Source organism: Chiloscyllium plagiosum, chromosome 3, assembly GCF_004010195.1.
Source record: "Chiloscyllium plagiosum isolate BGI_BamShark_2017 chromosome 3, ASM401019v2, whole genome shotgun sequence".
NCBI classification, from domain to species: domain Eukaryota; kingdom Metazoa; phylum Chordata; class Chondrichthyes; order Orectolobiformes; family Hemiscylliidae; genus Chiloscyllium; species Chiloscyllium plagiosum.
In genome coordinates, this window is record NC_057712.1 from 80,610,175 (window position 1) to 80,622,340 (window position 12,166).

Sequence of the window (12,166 nt, forward strand, 5' to 3'; positions counted from 1 at the left end):
CCGAATACAGAATAACTCAATCTATCCAAAAACCCAACAGATTACCCAATTTAATGATGCTGTTCTAAATACTTGCAACATCCCCATAAACACCTCTTGGCACAACAGGTAAAATCAAATACAGAGTCTTACAGAAGAGTTGTCAGAAAGAGGGAGGATCAGCTTGGACCTGCTTCTTTGGGTCCAGTGGCTTCACAGTAGACTGACTGCTTTCAGTGAACAGCCAGATTGCTAAAACCAAACTGAGGCAAACTAAGCTGGGAGAACTGGCCATTCCCCTTTCCTTGTATAAGTGTTTTTTTTAAACCTTGAAAGCTACTTCAAGTTGATCAACCCCAGACATTTCAGAACCTGTGTCTTTAAGACCTCCTGAACAAAAAACCAAAAACAACATAACCTTGTTAAAGGAGCAGCATCATCACACATTGGTATAAAGTGGCACCTCTTCACTGATAGCTTGCTAAATGACATTTAGTTTAGATTTTGCTAGGGTTTGTTATTATTCATGGATGGGTGTGGGTGTCACTAGCTGGGCTAAAGTTTATTGCCAATTCCTAATTGTCCTCAAGAAGATAATTGTGAATTGCCTTCTTGAACTGCCGCAGTTCATTTGATTTAGGTACAACTAGAGTACTGTCAAGGAGGGAGTTTCATGATTTTGACTTAGTGACAGCATCAGAATGGGAGTATATTTCCAAAGAGGATGATGTGAGTGATGGTGAAGAACTTGCAGATGGTTGCATCCCTTGTATCTGCTGCACTGTCCTTCTAGACAGTTATAATTGTAGGTTTTGAAGGTGCTGCCTAATAAGCCCTGGTGAACATCTGTGTGCATTTTGTAAGAGGTGTACTGCTACTGAGTAGTAGTGGTGGAGGGAATGAATATTTTTGGATATGTGCCATTTAAGCAAGTTGCTTTGACCTGGATGACGCCAAACGTCTTGAGTGTTGTTGGAGCTGCACTCATTCAGGCAAATGTGAGTATTCCTTCACGCTTTTGACATATACCTTGTAGATAGTGGACAGGCTTTGGGTGTCAGAAGGACAGCTACCTACTGCAGCATTTCTAGCCTCTGACCTGCTCTTAAATCCACTATGTTTATGTGGCACATTCATTTGAGTTTCAGTTAAGTTACTTGTAACAGATTTACTACTCTCTTACCTGTTCTTGTAGCCACAGTATTTATATGGCTCAAACATGGGAGAAGAGCTGAATTGGTGAGCTGAGAGTGATTGCCCTTGTCATCAAGGAGGCCAACTAAATTTGAATTCAAAGGGGAGACATTCTCCTGGATGGTGTTATACTGACAAGAGACCTTGGTTCTACTCTTAGTTTTAGGTGAGAGGGTGCTTCAACACAACGGTGCCTTCTTTGATAGGGAACCGTACAACAGCGAGGCCACCATTGCTGGAGGTGAATAAACCCTTTCTCAAGGTGACCTTTGGCAATACACCCACCCTGGCAGATGGCTGGGTGGGTAAAGGGGGTGGCCTACGTAGGCCTGCCTGGAATCTGGCTCACTGCAAAATGTTTAGAGGCAGAAATGGCATCCTACAACTAACAAGTTGCCAGAAAGAGTATTTTCAGGTCTTACTGCTTGTAAGAGATGCCCATGTCTGGCATCTTGTTGTAAGATCTTTGTTATATGTACGTCATAAAAATGTATCAAGATCTCATATAGAAAGCTGCTAGCAATTCCTCTTCTAGTACTAAAGTTCATAATAAGAACAAGAGGGTAACTAGAGAGAGGTAGGGCCTCTTAAGATCTAGGAGGGTATCTTTGTTTTGAACTTGAGGAGATGGAAAAAATACTAAATTAATATTTTAAATCAATTTTTACTGTGGAGAAAGAAATGGAGTCTCGAGAATGCAGAAAAATAAGCTTTGATGTTTTAAAAAGTTAACATTACAGAGACGAAAATCAGGAGGCCTTAGAGAATATAAAGGTAGATAAATCTCTGGGATCTGATCTAATGTATCCCAGAATGTTGTGGGTAGTAAGGGAGAGGATTGCAATACGCTTTGCAGAAATATTTGCATTATTTATAACTATGTGTGAGGTGCCTGATGATGGAGGATGGCTAATATTGTACCTTTAAGAAAGTTTCTAAGGAGAAACTGGGGAACTATAGACCTTTGAGTTTGACCTTAGTTATAGGTAAAGTTTTGGAGGTGATTATAAAAAAAGACAATTTATGGACATTTAGAGAAGCAAAAATTGATTAGGGATAATCAACATGGTTTTGTGCAAGGAAAATCATGTCTCACAAACTTGATTGACTTTTTGAGGAAGTTACCAAAAAGAATGATGATGGCAGAACAGTAGATGTTTTTTGTTTGGATTTTAGTAAAATCTTTGACAAGGTTTCGCATGATAAACTAATTAGTAAAGTTATATCACATGAGATTCAAGGTCAGCATGCTGATTGGATACATAATTGGCTTAACAGCAGGAGACAGAGAATGGTGGTGGAGGGTTGCTTTTCGGACTGGAGGCCTGTCACCAATGGTGTTCCGCAGGGACCAGTTTCTGGGTTCTCTTTTGTTTGTTATTTATATGAATGATTTGGATGAGAATATAGAAAGCATGGTTAATAAGTTTGCGGATGACACCAAAATTGGTAGCATAGCAGACAGTGAGGAAGGTTTTCTAAGATTACAAAGGGATCTTGATCAAGTGGGTTAATGGGGTGAAAAATGGCAGATGGAGTTCAATCTGGACAAATGCGAGTATGACAAACAAGGATAGAGCTTAAACAATGAATGGTAGGTCCTTGGTAAGTGTTGTAGAACAGAGGGTCCTAGGAGTGCAGGTACACAATTCTTTGAAATTTTTGTCACGTTTGAACAGTTTGGTTAAAAAGGCATGTGTTACACTTGCCTTCATTGCTCAGACCAGAGCTTAGACATAGGAGTCCTCAAATTTATATGGTTTAGCTGCTTGGTCAAATCATCAGGCAAGGTATCAACCATCTTCAAAATTATATAAAAGAGGTTGAAAAAGAATTGCTTATGGAATTGTAATTTTCATTAGTATTTGTTTGCAATAATTTGAATTTTCTATATGTGCATGACCAATACAAATTAGTTAATGAGAATGATGTAAAGGCTTTTTTTAAGTATTCCAATATTGTCATGCCTATGTGTTTTATTATATAAAAAGAACTAACTAAAAATGTGCAGGCGTTAAGAATAAGGAGTGATTATAGTTGCTACTAGGGTGCACATTGATCATGCTATATGCTACCAACTAAACAATTTCTTTGATAACTATTTAAACATTGTATTGGGCATCTTCAAAGAGATGGAGGTCATTGATCTCAAGTGTTTACAGCAGTCTCTTTGTTATTTTTTAAAGCTATTCATTTGCACAAAAATATTTGTCTTCCATCCTGTTAGCTGCTCTAATGTATGCATGATGTACAATTGTTCAACTTCCTTTGATTAATTACAAGGAGGTATGCACATCACTAAGCTACTTTGAGAACAGGCCAAATAACATGTTGCAATGAGGACTTTCCAGAACATTAGCCTCTGATTAAAAATATTAAAATATTAGCATACACATTAAACTATTATTTATAGAAAGCAGTAAAAACATTATAATTGATAAAAATAAATCTAAAATCTCATTAGCTAGATAATTATTCCTAATTTATTTAAGCAACCAACAATGTAATAATCTGGAAAACTAACTGTAACACAAGTGCAGAGAATAATGTTTGTGTGTATTAATATCTACTAGAATGATGATAATACTCTATAGAAAAATATTTTCTCAAAGGACAATAAAAAGCGTGGTAAATAAAGATTCTATCCAGAAGAGATTTTGGGTGCATACTTTAATAAAAGGCATAACTAAGAAGTGACAACTCAGATGAATCTCAATCTTTGAACACATGTAATTTGTAACCTAATAGCTTCTGCCTGCTGTTTTATCTAAGATTTCAATTAAAATATTTATGAGAAAGAAATTTCACTCTATCCTGAGGTTGTAGAAGTTTTGAGAAAGCTTATATTGGCCATAACCCATGCACTCTGCACACCAAAGATAATTCATTTATTCAAATCATACGGAACAATAATGTGCCATTTGTGGTCCAATATTCATCTAGGTTTTTATAACTCATTTGAACATTTTGTTTTTTCTTAACTTGTTTTAATTATAGCCAATACTTTTATTCATTGTTACCAGTGATCCATAATTTTTCAGAGGTAATCATGTTTATGTCCAAGACTGAAAACAAAGAATGCTGGAAATCACAACAAGTTTAGGAGTACCCATGGAGAGGGAGCAAAGCAACATTTTAAATCTAGGTGACTCTTCATCAGAGCTCTGACACTGGTTGACCTACTGTGATTTCCAGCACTTGTTGTTTTCAGCACAGATTCCAGCATCTGCAGTAATTTGTTCCTACCTTTATTCGTATCCTAATCTGTATCCTGCTATCCCTATTTACTTGTCTCCATTATTCCTCAGCAATCAGGCATATCATAAGTTCATAAAGCATAGGATGTAGGAGCAGAGGTAAGATGGTCTGCAGCCTGCCATCTGCCAGGGTGGCTGTAATGCCAAAGATCACTCTAAGAAAGGGTTTACTCACCTCCAGCCGTGGTGGCCTGGCTGCTGTACAGTTTCCTATGAAAGGTTTTATAAACTGGCTGAGAAAACATCATTGTGTTGAAGCACCCTCCCACTTCCTAAAACTAAGGCCAGAACCAAGGTCTCTTGTTATAGAGTCATAGAGATGTACAGCACGGAAACATATCCTTCAGTCCAGCTCATCCATGCCGACCAGGTATCCCAATCTAATCTAGTCCCACCTGCCAGCACCCGGCCCATAACCCTCCAAACCCTTCCTATTCATTTACCCATCCAGGTGCCTTTTAAATGTTGTAATTGTACTAGCCTCCACCACTTCCTCTGGCAGCTCATTCCATGCACGTACCACCTCTGGAAGTGTGTTTTTAAACTCATCCAGCAGAATAATCTCTCGTAGAGCCTCAAAGGTCTTATCTATTTTCAAAGCATGCGCCCATTGATCAAGATGATTATGTTTAATTCTATAAAACTCAACATAAGTCTGACCTGGTTCCTTCTTTGTGTTTCTGAACTGCTGTCTAAATACTTCTGGTATCAATTCATAAACACTTAAAATAACCTGTTTGACCTCTTCATGATCTCTTGACACCTCATCTGACAGCACAGCAAATAGATCCTGTATCTCTCAAAATTATAACTTACCATCCTTCTCCCCATCTCGGTCTTCCTTGGGCGTCTCCACAAGTCATTCCCATCTGGAATCCTGCCAAATAATTCCCAAGAACAAATTGAATTTCTGGAACTGATCGATCAGTCCCACTGTAACTTTCCCAGTCTTGAGTTGGCACTCCAACCTGATCTTAGATAGGGGAATGCTAAATTTCTGTCCATCTATCTCACAAATACCACAGTCTCAAGTAACAGATCAGAAAGAGTGCATATTCACCCGTCCCTTACTTTCAGCCACTGGTTAGATCCTGTATCTCTCAAAATTGTAACTTCCCCTCCTTCTCCCCTTGTTCTTTCTGAGTAAACATGACCCACAGAGGTGAAATCTTTGTAGAGATCAGGAACTAACTCCGTACCCAGCCCCTGCCTCGGCTGTGCACTCTCCTGCAGCTCTTTGGCTCTTTTTGGTGTCTCCTTCACTACCTTCACTTATGCCAGTGGCTTGGTTTCATTCACCACATCCTTTCCCACAGTACCTTTCTTTAATAACTAGCACCGTGACTTTATGTGCCCCACCTTCTGGCAGTGAAAATACTTTTTCCTTGTCCCCTTCTGAAACCACCGGCACTGTAATGTTCTGTGTCACACTCCATTACAGTGAAAACACCTGAGGTCTTTCACCTCCTGTCCACCCTCCTGGGCTTCTTTAACCTGTGGTAAACCCTTACCAGTGGTCTCTACTCTTGGTTTCATAGTATAGGATCTCCCCTTCTATCCCTCACAGGACTAAAGTTTGGGTGGAAGCTTGACTTATGCACCAACATGCATTCATCTGCCAATTCTGCTGCCCTTCCCACTTTTTGAACTTTCTGTTCCTCCATATGAATTCTTATCATCTCTGGCAGTAAGTTTTTAAACTCCTCCAGCAGAATAATTTCTCGTAGAGCCTCAAAGATCGTATCTATTTTCAGAAAACGCACCCATTTATCAAAATGACTATGTTTAATTCTTTCAAACTCAACATAAGTCTGACCTGGTTCCTCTTTTGTGTTTCTGAACAGCTGTGTATAAGCTTCTCTTACAGATTCATTAAGCAATTACAATTGCCTGTTTAACCTTGTCAGTCTAACACCATCTAGTGGAATGTTTCCCCTTTGAATTCATATTAGTTGGCCTCCTTGGTAACAAGGGCAGTCACTCTCATCTGCTTTTACAACCTCGGGATACAGTTAAGCCCATTGAGTCTGCTACATCTTTCAATGAGATCATGGCTCATATGAAAATCCTCCACTCCGCTTTTTTTGCTTTTTCCCCATAACCCTCGATTTACTTGCTGATTATCTATCTTAGCCTTAAATATACTTTATGAGAAAATCTGTTCAATGTTCTATGTAAGGAATTCCATAGATTCACTATCATCTAAGAGAAGAAATTCCACCTTATTTCTGACTTAAATGGACAATCTTTATTCTGAAATTACACCCTTTGGTCCTAGACTCTACCACAAGGGAAACAGCTTTTCTACATGTACTCTGTCAAATCACCAAAGAACTTGTGTGTTTCAATATATCCCCTCTCATTCATCTAAACTCCAATGAGTACAGACCCAATTTACTCAACCTATCCTCACAAGATAGTCCTTCCATACCTGGATCAATCCAATGAATCTTCTCTCGACTGCTTTTAATGCCAGTACATCTCTCCTTATATAAGGTGGGTAGTACTGTTTGCAGTATTCTAGTTGTAGTCTGCCCAGTGCCTTGTATAGATTTAGCATGACTTCACTATTTTTAAACTCCATTTCCTTTGAAATAAAGGACAACATTCCAATCATCTTCCCTGTTAACTGTTGAATCTGTATGCTCATTTTCTGTGAATTATGCATGAGGCCTCACAAATCCCTCTGTGCTACCATTTTCTGCAGTCTTTCACATTTAAATAATATTCAGCCCCTCTGTTCGTCCTGTCAAAGTGAATAACATCACATTTTCCGACATTATATTCCATCTTTCAAGTTTTTTTCCACTCACTTAACCTGTCTACATCTCTGTGCTGTCTTTGTTCACCATCACTTAACTTTATACCTCTTCAGAATGTAGAACAAACAATAGTACATTGACTTTCGTCAAATAATTAATATATATTGTAAGAAACTTGTGGCTCCTGCACTCTGTAGCACTCTATTAGTTACAGGTTGCTATCCTAAAAATGATCTCTTCTCCTCTTGTCGAGACCATTCATGACCTTATATACTTCAATCAACCCGCACTTGTCTAAGTTCCAGTTTTGTTTCTTCCTTTTGCTACCAATATGTTTTGCTTCCAACTCAGCAGGTACAGCTATCCTTGAGGAAGCATGCTAATTGCTTTACATAAAGAGTTCTGGACTATTGGAGTCTCTTGTAAAGGTGCAAGTGCAACTTTCTCAGCGTTATCCGATGAAGGTGATTGGATCCTAGGCAAAGGGAAGATGATATGTTGGGATACCTCATGACTGTTTTAACGTGATAATCCCTAGGTGGTTGGCTGTGTCCCCTCCTCCCTGTGAGTGCACAATGGCACCTCTCTCACCTCTGAACAAAATAAGACATTTGGAGAGAGGTCAAGGTACCTTGTTCACTCTCATCTAGCCAATAAATAATTGCATTCATGGCAGACACTGATTGTTCTCCTGGACCTACCTCTCCATAGCAGCTGTGAGTTGTTCCATGGGTGCCACCAAACAAACACTCACAGCCAGGGCATTATTCTGGACAGATACCTCTAGCTTTTGCTTGCACTTGGGAATGACTGCTGGCACCTCTGTTGCATGTTTCCCTGTTTGCTTATATATAGAGTCATAGAGCTGTACAACATGGAGACAGACCCTTCAGTATAACCCGTCTGTGCCAACCAGATATCCTAAATTAATCTAGTCCCATTTGCCAGCATTTGGCCCATATCCCTCTAAACCCTTCCTATTCATATACCCATCTAGGTGCCTTTTAAATATTGTAATTGTATCAGCTTCCACCACTTCCTCTGGCAGCTCATTCCTTACATGCAGCAGCCTCTGTGTGAAAAGGTTGTCCTTTAGATCCGTTTTAAGTCTTTCCCATCTTGCCTTAAACCTGTGCCTTCTCATTTTGGACTCCCCCACCCTGGGGAAAAGACCTTGGCTATCCACCCTATCCATGCTCCTCATGATTTTATAAACCTCTGTAAAGGTCACCCCTCAGCCTCTGATGCTCCAGGGAAAACAGCCCCAGCCTATTCAGCCTCTCCCAATAGCTCAAACCTTCCAACCTTATCCACATCCTTGTAAATCTTTTCTGAACTCTTTCAAGTTTCACAATATCCTTTTGATAGCAGGGAGACCAGAATTGCACACACTATTCTGAAGATGGCCTAACTAATATCCTTTACAGCTACAGCATGACCTCCTTACTCCTGTATTCAATGCACTGACCAATAAAGACAAGCATACCAAAGGCCTTCTTCACTATCCTGTCCACTTGGGTCTCCATTTTCAAGGATCTATGAACTTGCACGCCAAGATCCCTTTGTCTCTGTATCTCTGACAGGTTTCACAGAAAATTCACAGCGGTGCATCCAATGTGACTCCATAAATATTAACAAATTAGCTGAACCATCTGTGTTTTGAATTAATAGCTTAGTCCACAGACTTATTCTCTGTACTGGGTGCAGCAGGGATTACTCTGCAGAAGTACTCCAAACGTCATTTCCTTCTCTTCTAGCTTTGGGACTTTATCAATACAGTCATCATCAGTATGTAACTTGGAGCCTGCACTGTATGAGAGGCAGTGCCAATGCTTTGTCAATGACTTTTCCTCCATTGTAAGATCAAGTGAGGATGTTCGTTGATGATTGTACAATATTCAACATCATTCATAACTCCTCAGACTGAAGCATTCCATGTTCAAATGCAAAAGATCAAATGGACAAATCCACGTTTAGAATGATAGGTGGCGCGCAACATTTGTGCCACACAAATGCCAGCAATGACCATCTCCAATAAGAGACAATCTAACAACTACCCCTTGACAGTGGTATTACCATCACTGAATTCCCCCACTACCAACATCCTGTGTGTTATCATTGACCAGAAACTCAACTGGACTCACCATATAAAACAGTAGCTACAAGAGCAGGTTAAAGGGTTTGGAAATTGCAGTGAATAACTCACCTCCTGACTCCTCAAATCCTGTCCATCATCTGCAAAGCACAAATCGGGAGTCTGATAGAATACTCCCCACTTGCCTGGATAAGTGCAGGCTCCAACAACACTCAAGGAGCTTGACACCATCCAGGATAAAGTAGTTGCTTGATTGACACCACATCAACAAGCATCCACTTCCTCCACCACTGCCGCCTAGTAGCTGGAGTGTGTACTATTCACAAAGATCCTTAAACAGCATCTTCCAAACCCACAATTTCCATCTAGAAGGACAAGGGTAGCAGATAGATGGGAACACCACCAATTGCAAGTTCCCCTCCTCACCATTCTGACTTGGAAATATATCACCATTCCTTCACTGTCGCTGGGTCACATTCCTGGACTTGTCTCCCAAATGGCATCATGGATCTAACTATAGAACACGGATTGCAACAACTGAAAAGGCAATTCACCATCATCTTCTCACAGCAACTAAGGACAGGCAATAAATGCTGACCAGCCAGCGATGCTTACATTCCATGAATGAATTTAAAGCAAACTGTTGTGCAAGTGGTGTTACTTTGCTAGTTGAAATAAAGTAACAAATGCTTTTTTCACATTAGCCACCTGATGAGATGCCTGGCTCCCATTCTTGTTCTTTTCAGTGTTAACTTTACAATACTAACTCTCACTCATAAGGGGATGAAGTATTGAGTAATCAGTGTTACATAGCCTTGCAGAACACAATAGATCATTGATCTTCTTGCAGTACTGGAGCTAATTCTCTCAAGCCACCCATGAGTGCTAACCTCTATCCAGTTTTTGTCAGTTGTGATGCCCTTCTGTTGCCAGCTCGAGGGAAAAGAATGTAATTTATTTCCTGAACAGCTTTCAAGACAACCTCAAGGGAAGTACTGCTAAAATACTTTGCCACTTTTTGTCTGGTCTCTGATATCCTTGGTGGGAGAGGTAAAATGATATGAGAGATTGAGTGATACTTCTCAGTGGCAGAGATTCAAGTGCTATCTGGGTACTTTCTAAATATGGCACCAAAAAGTTGGGGCACAGAAAGTCCAGCAGGTTGCAGAACTTCCAATCCAGTTGCCCATGAATTTGCCATTTTACCAGTGTGTGCACATATAATAACCTGAAAAGACCATAATTTCACAAGATTCCAGCCCAGCCTGAGCAAAAGTATCACCTCCTTCTAGACTCTCCTCTTCACTTAGTCATAGACAAATAGCACTGAAACAAACCCTGCAGTCCAATTTGTCCATACTAAGTTTCCCAAATTAAAAATGTTCCACTTGGCCTAAACCAAAACAAGATTTCACCTGAGATGCATTGTCAGCTAGTGACTTCCTGGTGGGATAAGGCGTTCTGGCTGCAGCTACCTCACTGTATTGAAATTCCTTGTGCAGTCAACTATCTTCCATTCTAAGGATATGTCCAAACTAATGAAAGCAACTTTGTTTAATAGGTGCTAACAGATTTGGAATCTCTGCTTTTGAGACAGCTGTTGTGTTTGTAATTTTGTCCTGCAAGGATCTAACCAAAATGTGTTATACACCTCAAAAGATGGAAATTGTTGAACTTCTTTCCCTGATGGCAGCAAGTCATCTGGCTTTCACAGCTATACAAGGCACTGAGAACAAAGGTTTTGCAAGCCATTATCTTTTAAATCAGAGTTTATATGAGACTTGGTTGTCAAACCATGCTCTTCTTCCCTTACAGACTTTTTACTCATAACTTATACATCATTCTTTACGTGAAGATTTACCTGATTCAATGTCTTGAAAACTTTGAGAAACAAACTTAGTATGTTATTTGAACATGTTAGGCAAAATAATTATAACATTGTCTTACAAATATTCTTCTGCCAGTTTCTGGCCAAAGGGAGCTAGGACCAAAGGGTCTGTTTCTGTGCTAGACATCTCTATGATTCTATGACCTGCAGTGCCATAGAACTAATTCAGGTAAGGCAAGAAGGCAAGTCCCAAATCCACTCAACTAGAATGGATAGCAAATCCCGTGCTGTTGTTAATAATCTGATCCAGCTGAGACAACCAGTCCTCCAAAGAACCTGAGTTACTGTGGCAAAATACACATGTAGGAAAAGATGAGGACTGCAGATGTGGCATTTTGTGAAAATGGAGCTAGAAAATGATGATGCTAAAGACTCCAATGTCTTCCAGTCATTATATAGTGTCCTTTAATTAATATGTGAATTTTGAAATTACGAAACGTGTAAATTAATTGAGCTGGATAACAACGCTGTTACACTTAGTTATATGATCGATAGGTGAAGGCTTCGTCGATGCCCAAGATCATGTCGGTAGAGCAAATATGAAAAAGTGAGATGCGTGGGCATGAAGCTAATAAGTAAAAAAAAGTGTAAGTTCCTTTCTACATATGCCCAGTCAGTTTTCCGATATTTGGCGAACTCAAGCGATCCAGGGTGGAAGCAGACTCAAGATTTCCGCAGGCTGGATCCTGGTCCTCACCACGGGGCAGTGGTGTCACAGCAGTCCTATCGGTGAGTGTGCCTAAAATTTGTTTTCGGGAAGAAGCACGTGCTCATTATGTCGATACTGGAGCCTGCCCGCAGGCAGAAACACTCATGTTTCTTAATATTTCAGCAATATTTCCCTGCGCCTTGGTGAACGAGCAAAGAGATGAATTCACACAGGAGTGCGAGAGAGTGGAAGACTCCCGAGAGAACAGGAGGGGAGGGGGCGGGTTCGATGGAGTTGGGAGGAAGGACAGAGAGAAGGGGCGGGGGAATGCGCGAGAGAACA

The 12,166-nt window shown here is 40.1% G+C and overlaps 1 protein-coding gene across 3 annotated transcripts in view; it reads left to right on the forward strand.

The window, feature by feature from the left end:
- Positions 1–11,314: 11,314 nt before the first annotated feature.
- gja10b (gap junction protein alpha 10 b) overlaps positions 11,315–12,166 on the forward strand; it is a 79,919-nt gene continuing 79,067 nt past the window's right edge. For all 3 annotated transcript variants that reach the window (XR_006310745.1, XM_043685156.1, XM_043685168.1), the window contains exon 1: positions 11,315–11,904. Coding sequence is in view for 2 of the 3 variants with exons in the window: in XM_043685156.1 (XP_043541091.1) it covers positions 11,738–11,904 (167 nt within the window). In the remaining variant the exon portion in view is untranslated. The remainder of the gene's footprint in view (positions 11,905–12,166) is intronic.